We start from the raw sequence: 27576 nt of genomic DNA on the forward strand, positions 1-27576 counted from the left end.
CTTATGTTGATTTACCAGTTGCCGGATCTCCAAATTGAGATCCCTTATGCGGGGATCCCCGGGATCGGCCTAGCGTAGGTGGTCACGCTCGTTTGCTAAACTGGCTGCTTCGGCTGGGAAATGAGGACGGATGTCCATATAACTTCCAGCAGGAATGAAGCGAGCCGCAGCAGCTGTAACCACCTTGCGGAATGCGCGTTCGCCCACGCGCACATCAGTGGGGATGGGAAGAGCGGCGAAGGTGTCCTCGGTGAATTCCGTGAAGCCGGCCCAATTAGCTTTAAAATAGGACCGGTGGTGCGCGGAAACGAAGTAGGCAGGTCTCTCAATCGATGCGATAATGGGCAAGTGGTCTGATGCAAGCGATAGCATAGGTTGCCACGTTATGCTATTTATCAGACCCACGCTAGCTATTGTTAGGTAAGGCGAGCTGCTACAATTGCCCACTACCCTGGTGGGGGCGTCGTCGTTCACAGTGCTGAATGTCGAGTCGTCTATCTGCTCTGCCAATTGCTGTCCCCTACGATCATTTGGCAGGCTTGAATGCCAAAGATCGTGATGCGCATTAAAGTCACCTACAACTAATCGGTTTTCACCTCTGATGAGCGCACCTATATCAGGGTGATATCCTGCCGGGCAGCAGGTGACAGGGGGTATATATGTTAAATATTTCGAGCTCGGAATCGTCTGACCGGACAGCTATGTCTTGACATTCTTCTCTGCTGTCCCTGCGGTCGATTCTTTCATCGATGAGACGATACTGCACTGTGTGGTGGACTATAAACGCTAGGCCACCACCATTGTCTCGCTCGCGATCGTGTCTGTGCACGTTATAGCCATCCCTGGTGATCACGGATGACCTAGCGTGCAACTTTGTTTCTTGGACCGCGGCTATTTTAATACTGTGCCGGCTCATAAAGTCAACTATCTCGTCGACCTTACTCGTAAGTCTGTTGCAGGTAAACTGGAGAAGCTTGAAGCTTCTCGGTGAGGTCTGTGATGCGCATTAAAGTCACCTACAACCAATCGGTTTTCACCTCTGATGAGCGCACCTATATCAGGGTGATATCCTGCCGGGCAGCAGGTGACAGGGGGTATATATGTTAAATATTTCGAGCTCGGAATCGTCTGACCGGACAGCTATGCCTTGACATTCTTCTCTGCTGTCCCTGCGGTCGATTCTTTCATCGATGAGACGATACTGCACTGTGTGGTGGACTATAAACGCTAGGCCACCACCATTGTCTCGCTCGCGATCGTGTCTGTGCACGTTATAGCCATCCCTGGTGATCACGGATGACCTAGCGTGCAACTTTGTTTCTTGGACCGCGGCTATTTTGATACTGTGCCGGCTCATAAAGTCAACTATCTCGTCGACCTTACTCGTAAGTCTGTTGCAGTTAAACTGGAGAAGCTTGAAGCTTCTCGGTGAGGTCTGTGTAATCCGGGGGGTGAGGAACGCGTGGGGTTGTCTACGTTGGACCTGCTGCGCAATCCACTGTGGTTGTTGCGGCCTGATGGTGGTGGGCGGCCGCGCCTCCGGGGGCGGGGGTGGGTGCAGAGCTCTGCAGCAGGGGGCAACGTAGGCAGTTGTCCACTCACGGGTGGTGCGCAGGCCGGAACATCTCCGAAAATGGCACCAGCCATTGCAAGAATTGCATTGAACTGATACCAGATTCCGAGGTATTTACGGTCTGACACACGGAACAGACTGTACGGGGGACCAGGAGCTGCTGGTTTGTCCCCGCACTGGGGTTGGAGCAGGAAGGGATGGGAGGGGTTGAAGGGAGTTGTGTTGCTCCGATAGGCTCCTCACCGTGGAGGTGTGGGTTGTGGTGGCGGTTGGTAGTGCCGGCCTATCAGGGGGTGTAGTAGCCGTGGAGGAATCAGACGCCTGCTGGCGGGAGCAACACGTGACCACATACCGTGTGGGCCACTCCCTGTGCGACTTAAGGCCTGAACAGGTCTTAGGGTGGCTCCACCCGTTGCACTTATTACACCTAACCGAGGTGGAGTTCGGGTGAAGCCGTTTGTGGCAGACGCAGCAGTAGAATACTTCTGGCCCAGGGTTGGATTCGACTTTAGCCCTGAGGAGAAGCATTTGGAGCAGGATTGCTGCGAGAGTTTGCTCCTGTGATGTAAGGGGTGGGGTGATATACGATACACTAGACAGGGCTAGTGTACTGGGGCGGCAGCCCTTGGTCGGGAAAAACCCGAGTCATTCCAGTAACGTAGAACCGGCTGTCATGGGAATGTTGATGTTATAGGACGCCAGCTGTACTTCGAGTTGGATTTATCTGGATACTTTCCGGAGAGTTCTAAAGTTTCATTGGAACTCATTGAACGCGCAATCACTTCCGGCCAATTTGGGTCCTACAGCACAGGGGTATAACTGGGAACGAAATAGCGGACGTATTGGCGAGAGAAGCTGCGGCCTCGCCCTTAATAGGACCCGAACCTTCCTTGCTTTGGGATAACACACCATCAAGGCAAAGCTTAAGAGTGAAAAGTTAGGGCTAAGGAGGTTAGCTGCCTCCAAACTATGACACTACGCCATTCGAAATCTTTACTAGGTTGGTAAAACCAAAAGACGTTTAATAAACTCATAACTCTCCCCAGGGGTAAACTGAGAATTCTCACTGGCCGCTGCAGACTGCGTAGTCATCTGCACATGATCGGGATTAGGTCTACGGACTCTTGTCGTTTCTGCGACTAATCTCAGCAGACTAGAATGCACCTTCTCCGAGAATGCAGCGCTATAGCGCGGAGAAAGTTTAGACATCTTGGTCAACTGCAGCCAGAAGAAAGGCATATACGCTCAACCCAACCCAGCGCTATCCTGAGTTCAATAAGGAAACTGGGTCTGGATGAGTTACTGTGCTGAGTAGTAGACACAAAAGGCGATGAAGTCGAGGTGCAAACCTTAGAAAGTATCTATCTATCTAACGTTCCATTGTGTTATTCGTGTCCTGGTACGTGCACCAAATGTCGTCTCGAATATACGAGGCTTTGTCTTGTGTTGGTTACGTTGATCAGATAGATTGCAGCCAGGGTAGGTGATAAGCCTCCCGTTACCAACCCTAAGTGCTGCCCAATTGTCACTACTTAGGAACAACGCTTTCCGCTGACCGCCATCTCTGTCTGTCTGCGAGAAGAATCGCACAGACGGCTGAGGACTTCACTAAAGTTGATTTATTCTGGTATGTTTATCGCTACTGCCCGCTTCCTCTTGCAGGTGCCGTTGGTGCATTGCGCCTTTTAGCAGCCACAATGCCCGCTGACTATTGTGCGGGAGTGAGATTGGATAGGATCATTTTCTTTTTTGGGTTTCGGAAGTGAGTTGATAGATGTTTTTGGGGTTGGAAAATTTTCTGAAACAAGGAAAAGTAGGCTAATTTGGAAAAGTGCATGGGTCGTGCTTCACGTGGTGTCCTATAACCTCTCGGAGGGCAGGATAGTGCACTTACGCTAGTCTACCAAGGTCGCTATGGACAAAATAGGGAACATAAATTGTGTTTCCAAGAATCTATTATATAACAATTGCAATATAATTTCTAATGTAAACAAAATACAAATGTGATTTTGGACTTAATTCCACCACATCCTAATATTTTAATGTGTCGGCAGAGTCCAATTACGTTTATGCATAAATTGAAGGATTAACCGTTTTATATATATATATATTTTTTCAGAATACTTCCAATTATAAATCCTAAGGATGGAAATTCTGTTCAAAGTGCAGGTATGTGCATTTTCTATAATATACATAAAATATTGTTATTTTAAGCTGTGAATTTAATAAAAACAAATTAAATTTTACACTAACGATAGAGTCAATTCTCCCTCTCATATTTTAAATTTGTCGTTCCGGTAATGATGTAGAACTGATTGCATTGCATATGCATTCTAGACAAAAGCCATCGTCTGGAGGTGTGTATTCATGCTGCACTCTCAGCGCTAAGGTTGTTATGCGTACAAAAACAAAACTTTTTAATCTTTTCAACTTTAGCTTTTGCTAGTATATTTTGTTTGACTATCTTCAAGCGTTCTGTTATCCTGTTATAATCAAGTAAAAATGGTGCTTACACCCTTTGTTCGGTGTTCGGCCTATGTTGTGGTTGTTGTTGTAGCAGTTCGGCCTATCTTCTCTTCTTTGTGCTGTGTGCCTTGAAGTCAATTCGCAAATGGAGGGACCTTCAGTTTTATGCCGCCTCCGAACGACAGATAATTTCTTCTTCGGTCTTTTCTATCATTTTAGAGCTCGGGCACTACCGAATGGTTGTCACACACCAATCCATTCGGCTATACCGGTCGCTATTTAAAATGCACTTGAACACTTTTTGTCGTGAAAGCTTAGAAAGCCATGTCGATAATCCTTGGTATAAGAATTGATCTGAACATACTAAACATATGTACATCTTGTGGAAGAATCGAGCATGACACTAACCATCTTTTCACATAGTCACTCAAATGTAATTAACACCCCTGTATTGGTCTCATCCTATCGAAACAGATTGCTTCCAGGGCCTACCGTTAAGTGAAACCGACGACGACGATTGACTAACGTCACAGCAGGACCAACGTAGACAAGCTCATGTGTCTCCTTCACCGCCCGTTACAGCAGTCCTGCCGAAGAGCTTCAAGCTTCTTCAATTCAACTGTAATGGACTCACGCACAAGATAGATGAGATAATTGACTTCAACGCTGTCATGGAATCCCAATAGCTGCGGTGCAAAAGACAAAACAGCACGCTAGCTAATCCTTGATAACCAGGGATGGGAATAACGTGCACAGACAAGATCGTCAGCTAGACGGTGGAGGTGGCCTAACGTTTATAGTCCACCACACAGCGCAGTATCGCCTGATCGACGAAGGCATCGACCATTGGGACAGTATCTTAGAATGACAAGGTAAAGCTGTCCGGTCAGCCGATGCCGAGCTCGAAATTTATAATATATTTGTATATATACCCCCTGTCACCTGCTGCCTGGCAGGATATCACCCTGAAATTGGTGCGCTCATCAGAGGTGAAAACCGATTGGGAAAAGGTGACTTTAATGCTCAACACGATCTTTGGCATGCAAGCCTACCAAAGGATTGTAGGGGTCAGGTCAACCCTTGGCAGAGCAGATAGACTATTCGACATTCAGCACAGTGAAGAACGACGCCCCACCAGGGTCGTGGGCAATAGCAGCAGCAGTTTGCCTGACATAACAATTTATGTTCTGATAAATAGCGATCTATACTATCACTTGTCTCAGACCACTTGGCCATTATGGTCTCGATTGAGAGACCTGTCGACTTTTCTTCCGCGATTGGGCTGGCTTCACAGAATTTACTGAGGACACCCTCGCCGCTCTCTCCATCCCCCCGGATGTGCGCGTAGGCGAACGCGCATTCCACAAGGTTCTCATAGCTGTTGCGGGTCGCGTCACACCCGCTGGAAGGATCTGGGATATGTGTCCAAATTTCCCAGTTGAAGCAGCTGTTCTAGCAAACGAGCGTGATCGCCTACGCCAGGTCGATTCCGGGGATCCTCGCATAAAGGATCTCAATTTGGAGATCTGGCAACTGGTAATCCAACGTAAGCGGACTAAATGGGAAGAACATTTCAAGTCCTGTAACGTCACTGTTGGTGTGAGTGAGCTCTGGTCCACCGTACGGCCCCTATCGAACCCGACGAAGAACAACGATAAGGGGGCTATCACCTTCACCGGTTGCACTTTGTCAAACCCGAAGAGATGCGCGCGCTACTTTAGCCGGAAATTCATATTGTATCCGCAGGCCGATGGATCCAAGCGTCGTGCCACCACTACCGAACAACAGTGCGCCATTTACTTTTTCCAGTGATGTGGTTCAGGCGGCCATCAACAAAATAAAAGCATCAAAATTCATCGGCCCTGACGGACTTAACATACTGATGCTGATCTATTCCATTGGGAGGGGAGTACTCCACAAGAGTATTCAACTGGTCCATGGCCACACTCATAATTCCTGGTAAGTGAAAAGCAGGGAGAGTTGCCCTTCTACTAAACCCTGGGAAACCTGCCAACGAAGGGGAATATTATCGGCCTATAACACTCCTTTCCCCAGTAGTGCAGACTCTTGAAGCCCTACTACTCCTACTCTACTCGAAACGTCTGGCCCCATCCTAACATCAGCGTGGCTTCCGAAGAGTGCACAGTACCACCACAGCATTCACTTCCATAAACACCCAGATAAGCCGCGGGCTTAACCGAAACCGCCCCTGCGAGAGGACTGTTATAGTATCGCTGGACCTGAAGAAGGCTTTCGACACAGTTATCCACTCCACGATACTCGATGATATAATACAGTCGACACTCCCGCCAGGGCTGAAAAGGAGATCTGCGAATTATCTGAGTGGTCGTCACTCGTCAGTAATTTTTCGAAACCAAATTTCTAAACAGAGGAAGATAAAGTAATCTGCTCCCCAGGATGGTGCTCTTTCACCCTTGCTTTTCAACTTCTACATACCGAAATCCTCCAAACACAACAGGGAACCTCCCTGGTTTCATATGCTGACGATTGTACGATAATGGCGTCGGGCAATGAAAGTGATGGCTGTGTGCCAAATACGCTTCAAGGGTAGCCCACTGCTACCACTTCGGATACTCTAGAGGCAGCTATCTGTCTTACCACCAGCTTTCTCATATCCTTCTCTACTCCTATGGCTAGGTACCAAGATGAGAGTGATGTCTGTTTTGCATGCTAAATCATTCTATTTTTCTTATGATTATCTGACCATTTTTGTATTGGTTGGTAACTTCATAGCTAAGATGGCTACTTGACTATCTGGAAAAATACGTGCTTCTAATAGTTGTTGTGGATGATTTGTGCTTATTCTGCAAACTTTTTTTTTATTCCGAGAACCACTGCTTGAAAGATGTTAGTCCAATTCCCCATTCCTTTCGCGTGAGAAACATTACTTAAATTCCAGATCTTAATCCATTGGACTACAGTTTGTAGTCAGAATTGGAGATCATGGCCTGTCGAAGACCTCACAGAAATTTGGAGAGTCTCAAACAATTTTTGGACCAACGACGTCAATATCCATGGAAACCGTGTGTGCAGCAATAGCTGAACGGTCTTATCATTTGAAGCCTTGTGTAAAAGCCTTGTGTAAAAGCAATTGGTGACCATTTCGTGACCAAAACTAACTAAATTAAAAAAAGTATTATAATCTCACATCTATAACGGACGTAACTTGTAACAGAACGTTTGGTTGAAGTAAGTACAGTGAGTAAAATAAGTATTGGCACTCTCGAAAAATCAATGTTCTCAGTGCTATAACTTTTCTTCTAATGAAAGTATAAGAAAATCGAAAACGGTATTTTCCAAATGTATTTGTTTATTACGTATCTGAACAAGAAAAAAATAATAATTTCGACTGAGGGTGGTTACAAGCTCAACCTTGAAATGTAAAATAAGGCAGAAATTCACATCAAAAAAAGTATTAGCCCATTATTTATGTTAGCTTATGCTTTTGGCGTCGTAACGGTAGGAAGGTAAGTATAGTGGGAACTTTTTCCTAAAATATTGAACCTTCTTCTATCCAGGGCCATGCATATTTTTTCTGTTTACTTTCAACAGTCGGTTTGTGCGGCCTATATTCCATTCCGACCACGTCATTCTTGAAATATACTGCAGCGATCCGGTAACCGTAATGAGATTTTGGCATTCATTCCTTCACAATGAAGGCCTACGCCTACTTGATCATTTAGCTTGGAACCATCAGTATAGATGCTGATTCCGCTTCTATTGTCCATTACCCCATTGTCCCAATCTTCCCTCGTTGGGAAAGCTGTCGTAAAGGATGTGTTTCAATGCTACCCTACTGAGCTACGAAATTCTGTCATTTGATGTAGTAAGGGGTATTCGTCTAGTATTCTAGCGTGACCCCTTCTGTTAATGGCTAAGTTAAAAGATTTTCTTAACCCAAGTGCTGATTTCGCCGCCAGCTGTTTGCTGTAGACCTCAATCGGTAATAAGTGCAGCATGACATTCATCGCTGCCGTGGGCGTAGTCTTTAGTGCCCCGCTTATGCAGAGACTAGCACCACTTTTCTTTTCTTAAATTTGGCCACCAGACTAAGACACCATATGTCATGATAGGCCGTACCACTGCTGTATATAACCAGTCTACTATTTTTGGGGTTAGGCTCCATTTTCTTTTGCATGTATAGAGTGCTGTGGCTGCTTTTTTTACTCTATCATTAATCGGTTGTTTCGACGAGAGCTTCCTATCTAATACTAGTCCTAGGTAGCTCGCCTCTTCCCCAATTGTCAGTGTGATTCCCTCAAGGGTAGGGAGGTTTAGAACAGGTATCCTGTATTTCCTGGTGAACATGATTAGTTCTGTTTTGTTGGGATTTACCCCAAGACCACTCGATAAAGCCCAGCGGCTCACATCGTTCAAAGCATTTTATATTATGTTGCAGATGGTATCTGGGGATTTCCCTCCTTTTTAATATTGCAACATCGTCTGCGTAGGCCACTACGTGAATCCTCCTTTCCTCTAGATTCCAATTGATTTATTGCAAGAATCCACAGCAGAAGAGAAAGTACACCGCCCTGAGGGGTGCCCCTTTTAACGAATCTGCGTATTGTCGAGCAGACTTGGTTATGATTTTTCTCAGTCGAGATGACTCTACCGTAGTTTCGATCTCACCACAAAAAGTTCTCCATGAAGACCTTTTTGCTTTCCTTATTTCTTTCTTATATATGTTTAGTTTATCATAATACATGTACCATTCGTTCTTGCTTTGGGAGAGTTTAACTCTGTTAAATTGTTTCCTGCAATTCTTTTGTAGCTTTTTCAGTCCGGGTGACCACCAGAGTAGCTTATTCTTCCCTCTATGCTTAGCTGCTGGACAAGCCTTATGCAGGGTTTGGTTGCAGCAATTAGTCAGTCTATTGACCATGTAATATAATGTCTCTATGCTAGAAGGGTTGAAAGGACGTTTTGCTAGCTCTTGAGAATATCTTAGCCAGTTTGTTTTCCTACGGTTCCTGAATTTTAGTGCTTTAGGATGAATGACCTCTTCCTGGAGCGTGCATTCTATATATCTGTGATTAGAGAATGAATGGGCATTGATAGAGTCTGAAACTAACGTAATGTCATGAACTTCCTGACGATTACGTGCAATAAAGGTAGGCTCATTACCGCGATTGCAGAGCAATAATTTGGTTCCCATAATAAAATTAAAGAGTGACTCACCTCGCTCGTTAATATCTGAACTACCGCAGGTAGTCTGATTGCGTCGCCTCCCATTAGTAATTTGTTGCTGCAAGCTTCGCTGTCCAGTATCAGCTCTTTTAGCAGCCTCGAGGGTACTGAATCTCCGTGTACCATATAAAGAGACGATAGCCGGTACCTGTTACCATCTGTCTCCCAGCTTATCTTAGTTGTGTCTGTATTGCTATACTTGTGGATCATAAATGTAGTTAGTTCTGTTTTTGCCATAATACAAGGCCTTGAATTACCTTCACAGTCCGCTGTGTATAGCTTATATTTCGGTGTCCTCAATCCGCAGATGTGCCCTCCATTGATCCATGGCTCTTGAATGAGGACAAAATCAGTGTTGTCTGCTGCAGTGCGATCAATTAGGGCTTCCGATGCTAGCTTACTATTATGAAGGTTTATTTGAAGAAGACGCATTATTTGTATTCTCATCTTCTTGCGACTCGCTCAAGAGCTTTCTTTCTGAGTATGTTGTACTCAAACCAGCTGTAAGCCCAGTTGTCGTACTTGTATTCATTTTCTTAAGTCTAGCTGTGAGCTCAGACCCTGATGAACTGTACCCTTCCAAGTCGATGCTCTCGACGTCGCTTGAGGATTCCATACGATCTTCCTCAGCGTCATTAGTTTCAATCTCTCACCTTGCCAAAACCGTAGCTTATGATACTTTCGCTTTTCTCCAAAGATTCTAGCGAGTCGTTCGTAAGCAACAGTTACAGTAATGTCAAAAGCCTTGACAAATTTCCAGCCCGCCGGAGGGTGTAGTGACGCAAACTCGTGCCCTCGGTCGAGACGGGATATATTTCTTGTCTACTACCACGAGCTTCGCACCAGGGTAGACTTCCCCTATCTTCGCTATTGCTGCTTTATATAGCTCTACCGACCTTACGTCGTCGCAGGCTATAACTTTAATTTGGCCTTGATACCAGCCAGCGTCAGTACATGATGGTGGCGGACCTGGATTGCTTAGTAGTACTTCCAGCGTCACATTGGTCAGATCAGCCTGCACCCATTTCCAATGGGCTCTGGGAATTCTTCCTTCGGGATCACCCTCATCTAGGACGCCAATGACGATGCGATTGCGGGCCACCTCCGCAAACGTTTTCATTAGGCGCTATACCTCGATGTTTCGGTGTTTTCGCTGACGGTTTGATCTCTTCAGTAGACCTCTGTCTTTTGATGGCAGCTGACGATGTGGTTGGTCTTTCGAGGGTGAAGTTAGGTAGTACCTTCTTCGCCCACTCTATCGACTCGTTTACCTCCTTCGTCAGCTCCTCCGTTGCTGGTGGTGTTTCGTGGAGCCTTTTGAGTATCTTGACGGCATTACGCCTCTGCAAGTACCCTGCTTTGGTTGGATCAGTGATCCTTACTCTCGGCCATCTTCTGGCGAGAGCACTGGCCTCGGTGCTACCTGTGGCAGTATCTTCCCCATTTCTCCGCATAGCCACAGGATGTCGATGTACTGGAGCTAGGCTTAACCTCAGTTCCAGTGCCAGGGCCTGCGGCCGTTCCACTCTGACTAAGTTTGACTTCAGTCATCGTGGTGGCAGATAGAAAGCTCGTTTTAAACGCTCCTCTCTTCTCGGAGCTTGCTGCCCCTTCGGTTTTGTTTATTTGTTTTGATTTTTGTTTTTGTTTGATGATGCATTCATAGTTGGCCCCACGAGTGTCGGAGAAGAGATGCCCACCTATGCATAGCCCGAACTACACAGACAAGGCTAGTTATTACGGAGGGCGCCAGGCATCCGTAAGCACACCTTAACGACTGGGCTATATCTGAAAAAGGGCCCCCAGCCAGGCTGATCCTCGGCGTGGGTCGCATGACACCTTGATCCGGGCTTTTACCTCACACCATAGTAAAACTCCATTTACAAATGCTGTACTATTAAGGAATAACGAACACTTGTCCGTGAAGTCTTGCCTTAGAACTGTGGTACCTATTACCAGTCGGCACCCTCGGGTAGGGTTCAGTGGATGGGTTTTTGCCAACCCCCGTCCCTAAGTCGAAAATAATTATTTTTTTGTTCAGATACGTTTTAAAGAAATACATTCAGAAAATACCGTTTTCTATTTTTTATACTTTCATTAGAAGAAAAGTTATAGCATTGAGAGCTTGATTTTTCGATTGTGCCAATACGTTTTGGACTCACTTTATATTGTTAAAGACACTTCTTATGGCTAGGAAGGCCGTTATGGAGTATTGTTTCTGATACAGGGATTTTTTAATGTGCCCAATCACCTCCTGAAGAGTTGTTTCCATGGATTTACCCTTCATGTAAGCGTGCCGCCCTTTAGAAAGTAGGCCCCCCTTCGCCAAAGATCAAATGTGTATATCTAAGATTCGTTTCGTGTTTTAAGAAGGAAGGAGGTAAGACTAATCGGTCGGAAATCCGTCGCTACCTCGTATTTCTTTTTACCCACTTTCGGTAAGAACCCCTTTCCCTCTTGACCCAACCTGTCAAAACACCAAGTTTCCCGAACCTACCGATAGATGAAGATGACCGGTAACCAGACTGCACTGACTGGGTTTAGCATGTTGCTATAACAACAACAACGACGATTGATAGCCGACCTGGTTTTAGGCTGTTAGGCTCTTAAATTTATACACCTTCACAATCCGATCGTGCAATATCACACTGTGGCTTTTATCGATCATTATATTAGTCGGCGTCACATTTAATCCGGGTACTGCCTTTTAAGCTTTAATTAAATTTGCGTGATGGATTGAAGATGTTGATGTATATTCAGCAAAATTTCCCAAATATGTGGTTTTGCTACTGGCTTGGTCATCCTGGCGAGAAATATGAATATTCTAAAAGAAGTATGCCAAGCACCCCAAATAAAAGCAAAATTCTTTGGATTAAAGGTCAATTAAAGCAAACGAAATACCTTGTAAGAAAAGCGCCAGACGTTCCAATTGGTGATCAAAAATTTGAAAGAGTGGATTGCATTAAATATCTGCTTTTCAGTAGAACGAATGGTACAACGATTGCTATTCAAGACCGTGTGCAGGCTGCAAACAGCATATTCTGTCCATGTTAAACTGTTGAAAAGCAAGCTCTTGAGTAGACAAACAAAAATCAAAATATATAAAACACTGATACGCTCAGTGGCAACATATGGATGTGAAACGTGGAACTGAAAGCATCAGGTACCTATTATCAGGTAGGTGGAAGTGGCAGTCGGCCTCTAGATCCACTCACTTAGACCGATAAATACCATTTTGATACCACAGCAGGTCATTTCCATTGTGACGGGTGTGACCGTGTTACTGATATTTTTCGTTATAATTTTAGAATTTAAAACTGTTACTTAAATTAAAGGACACTAATCCCTGCCATGTGAATATTAAAGTTGTTTAATACCAAGTACATACTGAAAATGCATCATTTCCGACCATAGCTGCCATTTGAAGACTGTGACGGGTGTGACCTTACATATTTAAGCTTTCAACAAAACTTTACTTTCATTGAAGTTTTTGTAAAATTTCCCAAAGAATGGGTATAGTAATGTTGGAGGAGCACATTGTTTGAAGTCTTTCTTGTTGTATGTCATACTTACTTTTCTAAAAAAATCATATTTTTCTTTAAAAAAAAGGGACGGGTGTGACCTAGTATGAAAATTCAAACATTTTGCTGAACTAAAACTTTTTATTGAATCCAATTATGAATAAAAACACATAAAATAACATTTCATTTTTTTATTCGCTATCATTGACATCACAATACTCTAGACCTGTATTTTTCAAGGAAATTTGTTTAAATTCAGATAAATATGAATAGGAAGCATATACAGAGACCGCATCTGCTCTTTCAAAGGCATGCATTTTTTGAAGGTTCTTTACCATTTTAACGCTTTCCCATCTTTCGTTTAAGAAAGAACTATTCTGATCGATGTCGTCTTTTGATGCGTAAAAAACATTGATCTTATTCAATTTGTGTTTTGCAACAAGATATTTGAAACAGTCCAGCGGTGTTTTCATAATATATTCTCTAGCTTTAATGGCTGTCCATAATGCCCATTTTACTGTTGCCCCTATACCATCTACTGCGCCTTTACCATGGTCTGTAGCGAAAAAATTCCATGTCACTTCTAACCCAAAATCCTTAGGAGTATGACATATGTTGAAAATGTTGTACCTATTTTTAAATTGAGATGCACAACCATCTGAAAAAATGTGTACAACTTTCAAATCAACCTTTTCCTTAAGGTCACTTGTAATCATTTTTAAGAATGCCCAAACACTGTGTTTGTTATGAGTTAAATCATCACTGATAATAGCGTAGGATTGTGTGGAAATACCGTCTTGATATCTAACCCAGGCGCATGCTGTAAAAATAGTCAATTGTGGATGCTTCCAATGTTCACTTTGTATTTCGTCTTGGAAAAATATTGAAAAGTTTTCAGCGAAATCTACTTGCAGAACCACTTCGTTTTGGTTGGGTATCGCTTTCCTGTCTTGGAAACATTGCGGTTGCATATTGTTGACATACCAATGTGTTTTAAATTGATCCAGATTTAATTGAAAAAGCTTCAAGAATTCTCCTACAGCTGCTTCCTTAGCAATTATATGGAAACGCCCTTCCTGACTTTTCCAATACTTCCACGACACTATCATATTTTCATTGTAGTTTAATGGTACCAGATCATATATATAATCACAATAGAGGCATTCGTTTCTCATACATTTCTCACTATGAATATTGCAGCATGTTGACTGCAAAACTTTTGAAGGACTCTCCGGTATAGTGAAAAAAGTTGTATGGGCAACATCTGTCATAAACTTAATGTTTTCATGATAGATGCAAAGGCACATATTGAGGGGAGCTCCCGCTACTAGGCACACATTTTGCGGCCGATAATTATAAAATTGAGATTTACCAATTTTAATTGTTGGATTTTCTTCCTTAAATAAACTATAGCACTCGCCCACAGTCATGTTGAGGTATCGTTTTTGAACTTTTTGCTTAGCGCCCGTTGATGGATTTTTCACGATTTTTACGTCCCTTATTCCAGGTGTATGTCGACTGATATCATCCCGTAAATAAAAGCTTTTGATTTTGTCAATATCGTCAATCGGAGTTTTCACTCTTGTACTTACTGAGGGCATTATAGACTTTAAGGGAACGTCTTTAGCGAGTTGCTTAATAACAGCAATTCTTTTCGATGGACTACGAGGCAGGATTTTCTCAATTTTGGTGACTTTTTTTTCAATGAACGACGTGATTTGAAGCTACCAATTTCAGATGTATTCAAAATACTTGATACTTTCTGCTCATCCTTTTTGCGTTGCCTACTCTTTCGCTTTCTTTCCTTATCTTTTCTCCTTTTTTCTTCCAACGTCGCTTTATCCATTGTAATTTTTTTGGCATCTCTTCTTTTTTTATCTCTTGTTCTCTCTAAAGCCAAATGCAGTTCATATTTTTCTTTATTGTTTTTAAGTTTTTTCCTTTATTCTCGCTTTCTGGTTTTCGAATCCATTAAAAAAACAAGCACTTCGCGTTTATGTGACGGGTGTGACCAAGTATTTTATATTACTGAATTGCCAAAACGCGAATAAAAAATTAGTAAAATGTCACCAACCTATTTACTACGCATACTTTGTTATCATTGCAAAGTATCAAGTGATTATAATGTACAGTACCAATTTAATTGAACTTTTTCAATTTTTAGTGGGACGGGTGTGACCGAAAATTTTAAAATTTTAAAAAATCGATAAAAATTTTATTTTACAATGTACCATGTCCAAACTTTGAAAGAATGGAAGCAATAGCCTAAATAAATAAAATAAATAATTGGCGCGTACATTTCTGTTAGGTGTTTGGCCGAGCTCCTCCTCCTATTTGTGGTGTGCGTCTTGATGTTATTCCACAAATGGAGGGACCTACAGTTTCAAGCCGACTCCGAACGGCAGATATTTTTATGAGGAGCTTTTTCATGGCAGAAATACACTCGGAGGTTTGCCATTGCCTGCCGAGGGGCGACCGCTATTAGAAAAATGTTTTTATTAATTTTGCTTTCACCGAGATTCGAACCAACGACCTCTCTGTGAATTCCGAATGGTAATCACGCACCAACCCATTCGGCTACGGCGGCCCGCCAATAGCATATTATATTCAAATATAACGGGGTTTTGTCAATAGTCATAAAGGAAGAACAAGAAAATGTAAAATAAAGACACATCGTAAAAAGAATGTAAACTCACTTTTCAGTACAGGCGAAGTTCACAGTGTTGCCAAACTTATGAAACTTAAGGCAAAAATACAGTTTTTGATTTTCCCATATATATTATTCTCTGGCAGACATTATTTGACTGAATTTAACTAAAAACAACTAAATTAATTTTTTTCTGCATAGGGCCGTTTTAGGTGGAATTTACCAGTAGCAGTTTTTCTGCTACTATTCCTTAACCATTTTGTTTAAAGTGCAAATCCATTGATCTGGCTGACACGTATATCCTTAAGGTCATCAGTATCATTTAGAAACAATAAGCCAAACTATTTAAACCTAGCGGCATGCCATGCAGGACAGTAACAGTAACGAAGATGTCTAACGGACTCTTCCTCCTCCTTATTCTTGCAGCTTCTGCAATAGTTGAAAGGACGTATGCTCAATCTTTGAGCCAGTCGACCGATGAGACAGTGGCCTGTTATGAAAGCAACTAACATAGAACGTTTTTCCTTGAATGATTAATTAGCGCCGATGAGCGACTACCGTCCCATTTTGGCAAAATTCTTTTTGTAGTATTACATTTCAGACTATCAACCCTTGTCATGTTGGCTGAAGTGACAATGCTACTTGCACCACGCAGTTTTTAGGTTGGGAGAGGTATACCTACAATCTCATTTCAAGAGGGAGGCGGGTGGTAGTACCCTCTCTCGCTAATTTGTCTGCCTTACCATTCCCTGGTATGTCCCTATGCCCTGGCACCTATATCAAAAGGATGCGCCATGGCACCTTTATCAAAGACGCCATTTCCGAGCAGTGATGGAATTAGTGATAACCCCATCAAGAGATTTAATCGCAGCGATGATGATTTGCGCAAAAACTTGTGTCTAATGAGGACTATTTCATTTTTACCATTTCGATGAACGTTGCCGCTGCTTTTCGTGGAACGCAGGCGGATCAATTAATCGTATTGATAATATGGAAGGGGTCAAGTACGTTCAGATACTTCAACATGTAATGCTACCATATGCGGAAAAAAAATTCAGGTGATTCGGAAATTTCAACAAGACAATGATCCAAAAAACAGTTTTCGTGTTGCAAAAAAGTTTGTTGACGACAATTTGATCACTGTTCTGGGTTGGGCATCTTCGAATGCTGACTTAACTCCAACAGAACACGTTTGGAACGACGTAAAAAATGCATTCCGTACTCAGAATATCACAAGTTTGGATCAGTTATTTGAAAAATACAGCATGGGAATCAGTTCCTGCTAAACATTGTTGATATAATTAAACTGTCGGCGCTGTGCAGCAATAAAGCATTTTCAACAAAATATTTACGTATACTATTACTTTTCTTCTCTTTTACGTTTTTCTTAGATAAAAATACAGATTGGAAACATTTTAAATTTATAAAACCAAATCTAAGTGATTTTATTGAAAAAAAGTCTCATATGGGAATAACTGGGTATCGTTCTTCAGTATTGTTGCGGGGAGAATCCTGTATGCAGCTACAAAACTGTTGCGGGAAGAACCAATAATGTTGCAGGAAGAAATTGATGCGGGAAGGACCAATAACGTTGCAGGAAGAAATTGATGCGGGATGAATCTTGAAGGCGGCTATAAATTCGTTTGCAGGGAGAATCCTTAATTCTTAATGTTGCGATAGGACCAAGTTGATTGAAGCGATGAAATATCCGGAACGAAGGACCTCACTAATGATGAACACAAATTCCTGTTGGTTATTGTAGCGATGATATTGCGGCAAAATTCCCAATTTAAAACATGTTGCTTCCGATTCAAAATTACAATTTTTTCTCACCATTTATTTTACAAAATGTTCCGTATTTATACACATTTCTTTACAAACAAAACCTACTTAATTCACAGAAAATTATAACAAATAACAAAAGTTGAAAAACATTAAAGTATTTTAACTAATATTAAATTGAACTCAACATACCGCCGCCCTTGAACTATCGGAATAAGTTCAAAATAAAATATTAAAAAGAAAATGAAAAGCCTTAAAAAACATTTACGATAAGTTATTAGTTTCTTCATGAAATAAATCTCCTTTCGTTGGCAAAAGGCAAAGTTTGACTATAGGGCGAACCAATTCGCCATGCGGTGTTTTCAACGTAACTACTCTTACGCGTCCATCGGTACCATGATGGCATTTGATTACTCGTGCAATCGTCCACTTCGTCGGAGGATTAGGCTCGTTGAATACAGCAACCACATCCCCTTCTTCAATGTTGCGTGAAGAACGAAACCATTTAGTGCGACGTTGTAAGCTCACGAGGCACTCGTCTCTCCAACGACACCAGAAATGTTGTCTCATGGCAGAAATTGCTTGCCATCGCTGTCGAAGATTTCCACGAAACCCTTGACCCTCAGGTTCCGGTATTGACTTAAGCGGTTCACCGACTATGAAATGTCCGGGAGTTAAAACTTCTAAGTCACCAGCAGCTTCAGAGTTGTCACAGAGTGGGCGAGAGTTTACGCAAGCTTCTATTTCAGTCAAAAGTGTGTTGAACTCTTCGTATGATAGTGGAACTTCTCCTAATACGCGTTTTAAATGATACTTAACACGTTTGACTCCGGTCTCCCAGTAACCTCCCATATGGGGTGCAGCCGGTGGATTAAATCGCCATTCGATATTCGAGTCCGCAAAGAAAGAGCGAAGTTTAATATCAGCCATGCACTGTTGAAATGCAATGCGCAACTCCTTCTCGAAATTTGTACCGTTATCTGATGTCATGACCTTACAAAAACCTCGACGATTTGTGAACCTTTTAAACGCATTTAGGAAAGCTGGTGTTGACAGGTCACCAACAAATTCGAGATGCATCGCACCAGTGCACATACAAATGAACGAACAGATGTAGCCTTTGGTAGCCTTAGCTCCTCTTCCTTGGGTGAATTTGTAGAGGTAAGGTCCAGCGAAGTCAACAGCAGTGTGAGTAAAACAACGGGCGTAGGTTGTGCGAATGACAGGTAGATCACCCATGACTTGTGTGGTAAGATTGCGGTTCAAATAAGTGCATTTCACGCACTTATGGTATATATTACGGATCAAGCTACGAGCGCCGATAACCCAATAACGACGTTGCAAGACAGTTTGCATAATGCGGAGCCCAGCGTGCAAAGTGACCTTGTGTATTTCGCAGATTATTAACTTAGCAAGCGGACAATTCTTAGGCAAGATAATGGGATGCCTAACATCTGGAGCGACTTCATCATTTTTTATTCTTCCTCCAACACGTAGAACACAAGTCCCATCCAGAAAGGGCTGCAGACGCAAAAGACTACTGCGAAGTGGGATTGGTCTTTTAGCGCTGCAAAGAGAAATTTCATTAGAAAAATAAAACCGTTGCGTATACCTTATTAGGCGAAGTTCAGTTTCAAATAACTCTTGGCAGCTCGGTGTACCAAAACGCTTTATAATATTAAGCCGTCTGTTAGCCCGAACGTTAGTCAAAAAACGTAAAACATAGGAAATAACTCGACGCAGCTTAGAATACGATGAGTATTTTGTCATCACGGACCAATAATCTGTAGAATTAATCACAAGGGCACGAATACTCTTTCGTATGCCCAGCTCTGTAGTGTGCTCTTTAGAATTTTTCTGCTTCCACAATTGTTCAGTGCTTTTCAGGAAAATAAGACCAGCCCACCACAATTGATGACGTAATAATGCGGAGGGAGTTATACCTCTTGAAGCACAATCTGCAGGATTCTGTTCAGAACGAACGTGGTTCCAACATACGGGAGGCAAAACTTCTTGAATATCAGCGACGCGGTTGGCTATAAATGTCACCCATCTGCTGGGGTGAGCTTGTAACCATGCCAATGTTATAGTAGAGTCAGTCCAAGCGAAAAGCGGATAACGGAGATCAGACCAGCAGTGCAGCACGCTTCGCACTAGTTTAGCAGCAAGATGAGCGGCGCATAATTCAAGACGTGGCAACGTTGTCGGCTTAAGCGGAGCTACTTTGGTTTTCGACGAAATTAATGACACAATAATGCTACCGTCGCTTTGTGTTGTTCGTGCATACAAAACGGCGGCGTAAGCGCGCTCGGACGCGTGTGCGAATACGTGCAATTGCGTAAATGACCCAGCTACTTCAGTACCAAACCAACGTTTCACCTTCAAATGTGCCAGTTGCTTGAGTTCTATGCGATGCTCCGACCACTTCGTTGCGATAGACTCAGGAATGATATCATCCCAACCTACCTTAGTGCGCCATATGTCTTGAAACCAAATTTTTGAATTTATAGTAGCGGGAGCAAGTAGGCCCAGAGGATCAAAGAGCCTACTTGCATCTGATAGAAACATGCGCTTGGTCAACTTAACTGGCGGTTCCCACAAGTTAATAGTAAACGTGAGGTAGTCTCCTTCTGTGTTCCAGATAAGACCTAAAGCGTGAACATCCTTATCGTCGACAATATAATGTGATATGTTCGTAGATGCATTGGAAATGCTTGCGATTAGTTCAGCGCAGTTCGATGCCCACTTACGAAGTTCAAACCCCCCTTCCCTCAATATTTCGGAAATATTTTGCTGCAACAATCGAAGTTCTTCTTTACTAGATGCACCAGTAAGTAGATCATCCATGTAAAAATCCTTGAGAATAACACTAACAGCCCTAGCACAACCATTCGACGAATCTCTTGCCGTCTGTTGAAGTGATCGGACAGCTAGATGAGACGCAGCTGCCACTCCGTACGTTACGCGAACCATGCGAAAATCTTGGATAGGCAGGGATGGGTGGCTACGCCATACGATGCGTTGCAAATCGGCGTGTTTTAAGGATACGCAGATTTGACGATACATTTTGGCGACATCTGCCGTTACAGCATAGCGGTGTGTTCTAAAGCGAAGTAAGATGGAGTATAAATCTTCCTGCATTGAGGTCCTATAAATAATGCGTCATTCAGCGAATTTCCGGAAGCCGATTTTGCGGACGCGTTAAATACAACCCTCAATTTGGTCGTGGTACTACTTTCCTTTAAAACAGGATGATGAGGCATATAATACGTTGGATTCATAGTATCTGACGTGACCTGCATATGTTTCATATCAATGAGTTGATTCATGAATTCATTGTAGCGTAAACGAAGATCGGAGTCACAAGCGAGTCTTCTTTCAAGTCGTAACAAATTCCGGATAACAAAGTTTCGCGACTCTCCCAGAGCTACATCGGGCTTCAGCGGCAATTCGACGACAAACCGTCCGTTAGGTTCCCTTCGATGCGTTGTTTCAAAATGGTCTTCACAGTAACGCTCCTCATGCGTAAGATACGTTTTTTGCGAAGCTTCCTCTAACTCCCATAACTTGTTCAATGCTCGATCCAAATGAACATCGCAATGTGTAACGACTGTTAGCGTGGCATATCAGGCTCAGATCCATTCACGCTTCCAAACAGAGTCCACCCAAAGACCGTCAGTTGAGCCATAGGAGCTCCAGATGGACCCTTACGAAGTTCTGTACAGATCAGTTGATCCATAACGTCCATTCCAATCAATATATCGACCCGTCCAGGCTTCATAAAATGGGGATCGGCTAAAAACAAACCTCGGATATGTGGTCACGATGAAGTAGCTATAGTCTGTGTTGGCAAGTCGCTTGTAATTTTAGACAGAAGTAACGTTTTGACACTAAAGCATTGATTTGTAGAGAAAGAAGAAAGAGAAAGTGATACTTCACCTCTAGCTCGTCCTCCTTGTGCTGACCCAATTCCAGTAATGTTAACTTCAGATGTTGATCGCGGCAGGCCTAGCGTTGCACACACGCTTCGGTTACAAAGGAAGCATGTGATCCAGAATCGAAAAGTGCACGTGCGGACTGCCAATTACCAGAACAGTCGCGTACCTTCACTAATGCGGTGGATAACAGCACAACTCTTTCTACAGCTATGGGTGGATTGGAGCTCGAGTTCAAGCATGAAGAAACGCGTGGAACGTCGACGCTTGCTGGAAGTTCAAAAGTTTTTGCGCTTACCTTTGATGTGGCGTCAGCAGCGCATAACGAATGCGTCGCGGTGCCGATGTAACTGTTTACTGCGGTAACGGTCGTTGACTGCAAAGCACCGTGCAACAGAGTGTGATGACGTTGTTTACACATGCGGCAAGTGGAAGCACTGTTACAACGGTCTTTATAGTGACCTGAACTTAAGCAGTTGAAGCATATGCGACCTTGCTTCACGAACTGTGATTTTGTAGACAAGTCCAATTCACGAAATTTTTCACAACTGTAAATTTTATGAGGTCCACTACAATATGCACACACGTTACTTTGTTTTGATACCGCGTGGAACACATTTGTCGACTTGCTTGCTGATGCAGTTTTAGCCTTAATTGGTACTGATGTTGTTGACGACGAAAACATCGATAACGATCGGCATCTTATCTCTAAAAATGTTATTAGTTGCTCAAAAGATGGAGGATCATCACTAACGAGCGATAACTCCCACTGCTTACGCGTTTCGAATGCCAACTTACTGACGACCTCATGCACCAACCAATCATCCCAAAAATCAATCGGACGACCCAACGCTTTAAGCTCGCGAATATGCTGTTGGAACGCATCAATTACACCTTTGATTGCGTCAGCATTGTCATGCGTAGCCCTTTTAATTTCAGCCAACGCGCGAAGATGAGATTCCACAATTACACGAATAACCTTATACCGCGATGTTAATAGACCCCAAGCTTCAACGTAATTTGCGTCACATATTTTAAAACCACTAATAATTTTCAACGCGTCACCTTTCAAGCAGCTTCGGAGATAGTGCAACTTTTGCCCATCTGATAAAGCAGAGTTATTATCAACTAACGAAGAAAACGCGTCGAAAAACCCAATCCATTCTGTAGAGTCACCGGAGAATGTGGGCAACTCCATTTTCGGTAAACGTATAACCGTGGACACAGATGCCTTTGTGGAGCTATCTTGCGATTTAGTACGACAATTTTTCACGCGGCTAAAGTTAGCTGAAGCTGTAGAGTACCAAGTTTCGGCTTGGATACGCACATTTTGTCCGCATAACACTTTGCAAAATCACCTTACATAAATGCTGTCGAATTCATTTTTCTAATAGATCCCACAAATGCTTAATAAGATTCAGATCCAGCGCCTCATGGAATGTTTTGAGCTGTTTTTTAGCGTTTTACAAGAACCGAAGCTTAACGATCTCGGCTGAGTTTTGAGGTGATTATCATGTTAGAACCAAAACGTTCGTGATAAGCCTCAATTTGCGGCACTTTCTGTCAAATTCCTCTTTAAAATTATCAAATATCCGCATTTATCCATTGTCGATTCAATAGGTTTCAATAACTGACCCACACCACGTGCCGTCATGCATTCCCACAACATAAGTCCACCAATGCCGTGCTTTGCTGTACCAAAAAGATTTTGTTTCTCAAGAGCAATTCCTGATTTGCGCCAACAATTCGAATTTACTTTCATCTAAAAAATTACTTGTTTCCAAAACTCGATTCTTATTTATATAATTATTTACAAATCCAAAAAACAATCAAATCCGTTTTTTTATGTTCACAAGTGAAATAAACTTTGTTTCTTCGAACGACTCTACCATGATATATAGTTTATGTAAAACTTTTCTAGCAGTTTACGCACTTTTTCGTGCAACGGGACAAAAACAGTACTTGAAAAATGTTTCAAAATAAGAAAAAATATAACAAAAACAAAAATTCATACAAAGTCAAAGTCACAGCTTATTTCGTGTATATACTTAACTTAAAAACAATTCTTATCTAAAAATTAAAAAAAGTCTAATTAATATTTTGTTGGGTAGCCTTTTTGTTTTGTCACACTTCTTAAACGAGAATTCATCGAAGAAACCAATTTTTTTGTGTAATCCGGGGAAATCTTATACCATTCAGTTTTTAGGGCCTCTTTTAGGTCGCTTACGTTGGATATGTTATAAAGTCTGATTTTTGTTTCAAGCAGGTGCCATAAATGTTGAATTACATTTATATCTGGTGATTGGGGTGGCGTTTGGAGCACATGTGGACAATTCCAAATCAACCATGCTTGCACTACAACCGACTTGTGCTTTGGGTCGTTGTCTTGATAGAAGCTGAAATTCTCTCTTATGCCCAATTTTTCCGCACTCTGAAGAAAATTTGCTTTCAAAATATTTAGGTATTGAATTTTGTCCATATTTCCTTGAATGAAGTGCAAGCTTCCAACTCCTGCTGCCGATATGCACCCCCAAACCATCACATGACCACCGCCGTGCTTTACAGTACCACGTAAATTTTGAGTTTGGTGCTCCGTATTTGGTTTCCTCCACAAGCAAACCTTTCCCTCAGACCCAAATAGGTTATATTTACTCTCATCAGAGAAAATAACCGTATTCCAGAATAAGTCTGGCTTTCCAAGGTACTCCGTTGCGAACTGTATTCTAACCTTTTTATTTTTTGCGCTTATAAAAGGCTTATTTCGAGCCGTTCGACCGTTGCTCCGAAGAATTCTGCGGATGGTTTCTTTTTTCCAAGGTACTTTTCTGCTTCCGCAGCTAAATGGGGTGCACTTATTTTCGGATCCTGCTTACTTTTTCTTACAATTCACCTTTCATCAGCTTCATTAAATATCTTATGAGGAGCATTTCTGCCCTTATCTGCAATGCGATTCTCCCGTACGAAGCGCTGTATAATACCTATATTGGACTGTTGAAGGGCTCAGCTCAACAATTTCAGCGATTTTCTTGCCCTCCTTATAGTGTTTAATCACGATTTCACGCCTTTCAATTGATGCGCGTCGACCCATCCTGATAGCCACCAAAATAATAAGTGAAATAATTTCTAATAGCATATCAAGCAGGTAAAAAACAAATCAAAAGTCAATTGAAGTTTTGTATTACTCTTAAATAACGGTTAATTGAAACAAACGAAATAAGCTGTGACGACGATTTTGCAAGAGCTTTTGTTGCTGCTATATATTTTCTTCTTTGATAATATTCTTGAATTTTGTTTTTGTCCCGTTACACGAAGAAGTGAATAAAGAATAAAATGCAAAAAATTTTTTTTTGTAATATTGCATTTTTGTTGTTTATTTTTCAATGAGAAGTAAAAATATTGTCTCACACGAAATAAGCTGTGAGTCACTGTATGTAAATCGAGGGTTACATTTTGCCACATTGATTATGCAGCGCTCTTCTCGGACGATAGTGTTCTTGGGCGCCCAGACTTGGGCTTAGATGTTACAATCTCGGTTTGCTTGTGCGTGTTTACTACGCGTTGAACAGAGGAAACCATTCTCCCAATAGCTTTGCCATTATTTGGGAAAATATTTCCATTTTTCCACAATTTTATAACTATTTTTTCTTTCTGATACACTAATTTCTTTGGTTCGCTAACCGATCAATTAATTATAATAAATATTATAAATCTGTTTTTTTCTTTTGATTTTGTAACTGAAGAATCTAGTGAAATATGTTTTCAACTCTACGAGTTGAAGATCGTATAATTCGTAAATTTATATTCCGTTTTTAATCAAATTAAAAATATTTGTAAGGGGTCCGCATACTTCATGGGCTATGTATGTATATGTTACCATAGAAGGTGAATTCCAAAATAAACAAGACTGGCGTCATAAAAATGTTTTTGATGGCTCCATTTTTTTAATGAGTTAGTGCGTTGGAAGTTACATCCCTAGCTGACGTCCAGTGAAAGGTTTGGTTCAATGGAAGCGATGTTATTGCGTCTAAAGTGCCACTATGTTTGTGTCATCGGTATAAAAATGAGCTTCGAACGAAGAGCTAATGTCAAATTTTCTTTTAAAATCAATAAAACGTTTACCGAAACATTTGAATTGATGAAGTTTATGGCGTGGTTTACACGTTTCAGCGATGGTTGTGAGGACATAAATTACAATGAACATACGAACCGCCCTAAATCAGTAATCACAGAAAACTCCATCGAAATTGTTCGTAAATTTATCAAAAACGAACCGAAATCATGGTTGAAATTCATAGAATCGGAGTGGAATATCTCCAAAACATCGATTTATCGCACTTTAACTGATTGTTGTTCTTGTTGTAGCAGTACCTTTGCCCTGTCAGTGTAGCGCATTCACCGGTCGTATTCGTCTAGCTCATCCATCGGTAGGCCCAGGAAACTAGTTGTTTCGGCGGGTTGGGTCCAGAGGGAGGGGGGTGTTATATGAGTGGGTTTAATGGGGCATGTGAAAGGGTGGTTAGTGTCATGCGGGGTGCCTTCACATGCTGGATATATGTCTAGTATGTCGGGGTCGATTCTGGATAGGTAGGAGTTTAACCTGACACAATATCCAGAACGTAATTGTGCCAAGGTTACGCGGGACACTCAGGGAAGTCGGAGCCCTTCGTCTGCGATTTGTGGTGGGTGGACTCCGATAGCGGCATTCGGGGGTCGGGAGCTTAAAAAGGTGGTGAGAGTCTCCCGATGAATGTCATTTATGGCCTGTCTGTACACTGTCCGATCCAGTAGCTGTCTGTTGGTTTTGTCTGAGATCTCGTCCGCGTAGTTGAGGAGATGCCTCCTGATGTGCCTGGGAGGAGCCTCATCATGTAGATGTTGTATAGGTGCCATCAGAAGACATCCTATCGCGGTCCTTAATGCAGTATTTTGGCAGGTCTGAAGCTTCGTCCACTGCGATTCACTTGTTCCAGGCGACCAGACACGCGCAGCATAGTTGAGAACCGGCCGGCCAATTGCCTTAAATGTCGAAAGCAACAGTTCTTTGTCTTTGTCCCAAGTGCTGCCGGCCAGCGGTTTGAGGACCTTGTTGCGATTTTGGACTTTAGTGGCAATTGCGGTTGTGTGCGCAGAGAAGGAGAGCAAGCTGTTAAAGGTAACTCCCAATATTTTGGGGTTGTTAACCGTCGGAATAAGTGTATCATCGACTTTCACCTTGAGTTGTAGCTTGACCTCCTTTGTCCAGGTGGTGAAAAGGGTCGCCGTGGATTTAGTGGGGGAGAGTTGTAAATTCCTCGCAGTGAAGAAGCGAGAAAGGCTGGCGAGGTAGTCGTTTACCTTGGAGCATAGGCCATCAATGTCATTGCCCGACGCCATTGTCGTGCAGTCGTCGGCGTATGAGACCAGGGATATTCGCTCTGGTGGCTGGGGGTGTTCGAGATATACAATAGAAGGTGAAAAGCAAGGGTGAATGGGCACCACCCTGCGATACACCTTGCTTTATTTTCCTCTGTTTGGTCTCGAAATATCACCGACAAATGACGACCACTCAGGTAGTTCGCGGTCCACCTCTTCAGCCCTGGCGGGAATGTCGATTGTAAAATGTCATCTAGTAGCGTGGCGTGGCTAACTGTGTCGAAAACATTTTTTAGATCCAACGCTACTAGGACAGTCCATTCGCGGGGGCGGTTTTGGTTGAGGCCGCGTTTTAGCTGGGTGTTGAGTTAGCTGACGGTGAGTTCCGTGGTGGTGCTATGCACTGTTCGGAAACCATGCTGGTGTGTGGCTAAGGTCAAGTATTTCGTAAAGAGTGGGAGTAGGAGGGCCTCAAGAGTCTCCACTACTGGGGGAAAGGAGAGTTATCGGGTGATAAGACTCTCTAGGATCCGACGAAGCACGACCGTTGAAGCACGACCGTTGAAGGTAATATCCACCTTGTCACTGTGCTTGCTCACACCATACAAGACTTCAAATTTTCTTCCCATTTGTTCCGCTTGTGTTGAGTTGCCGCATCTCGGAATTGAGATCCTTTATCCGAGGATCCCCTGGATCGGCCTGGCGTAGGCGATCACACTAGTTTGCCAGAACAGGTACTTCAGCTCGCAAATTGGGACGTATGTCCTGGATCCTTCTAGCGGGAATGAAGCGAGCAGCGACAGCTTTGATGGCCTTGCGGAATGCGCGTTCGCCTGCGCGCACATCGGTGGGAATTGAGAGAGCGGCGAAGATGTCTTCAGTAAATTCCGCGAATCTGGTCCAATCACCTTTGTTGAAGTTGATGTATGACCGTTGATCCGCGGAAACAAAGTCGGCAGGTCTCTCGATCGAGATGATAATAGGCAAGTGGTCTGATGCAAGCGATAGCAAAGGTCGCCAGGTTATCCTATTTATCAGAACTGCGCTAGCCATTGTGATGTCGTCTATCTGCTCTGCCAATAGTTGTCTCCT

The 27576-nt window shown here is 42.8% G+C and overlaps 1 protein-coding gene across 3 annotated transcripts in view; it reads left to right on the forward strand.

Annotated features, from left to right (window-relative positions):
• LOC128869642 (uncharacterized) overlaps positions 1–27576 on the forward strand; it is a 151597-nt gene that overhangs the window by 103532 nt on the left and 20489 nt on the right. For 2 of the 3 annotated variants that reach the window (XM_054112211.1, XM_054112212.1), the window contains 2 exons: positions 3693–3742; positions 16807–17370. In XM_054112211.1, coding sequence (XP_053968186.1) covers positions 3693–3742; positions 16807–16967 — 211 coding nt within the window. In that variant the 3' untranslated portion in view covers positions 16968–17370. Of the gene's footprint in view, positions 1–3692; positions 3743–16806; positions 17371–27576 lie in introns of those variants that run through there. The other variant, XM_054112213.1, reaches the window with a different exon arrangement.

This window comes from Anastrepha ludens, chromosome X (genome assembly GCF_028408465.1).
Source record: "Anastrepha ludens isolate Willacy chromosome X, idAnaLude1.1, whole genome shotgun sequence".
Taxonomy (NCBI): domain Eukaryota; kingdom Metazoa; phylum Arthropoda; class Insecta; order Diptera; family Tephritidae; genus Anastrepha; species Anastrepha ludens.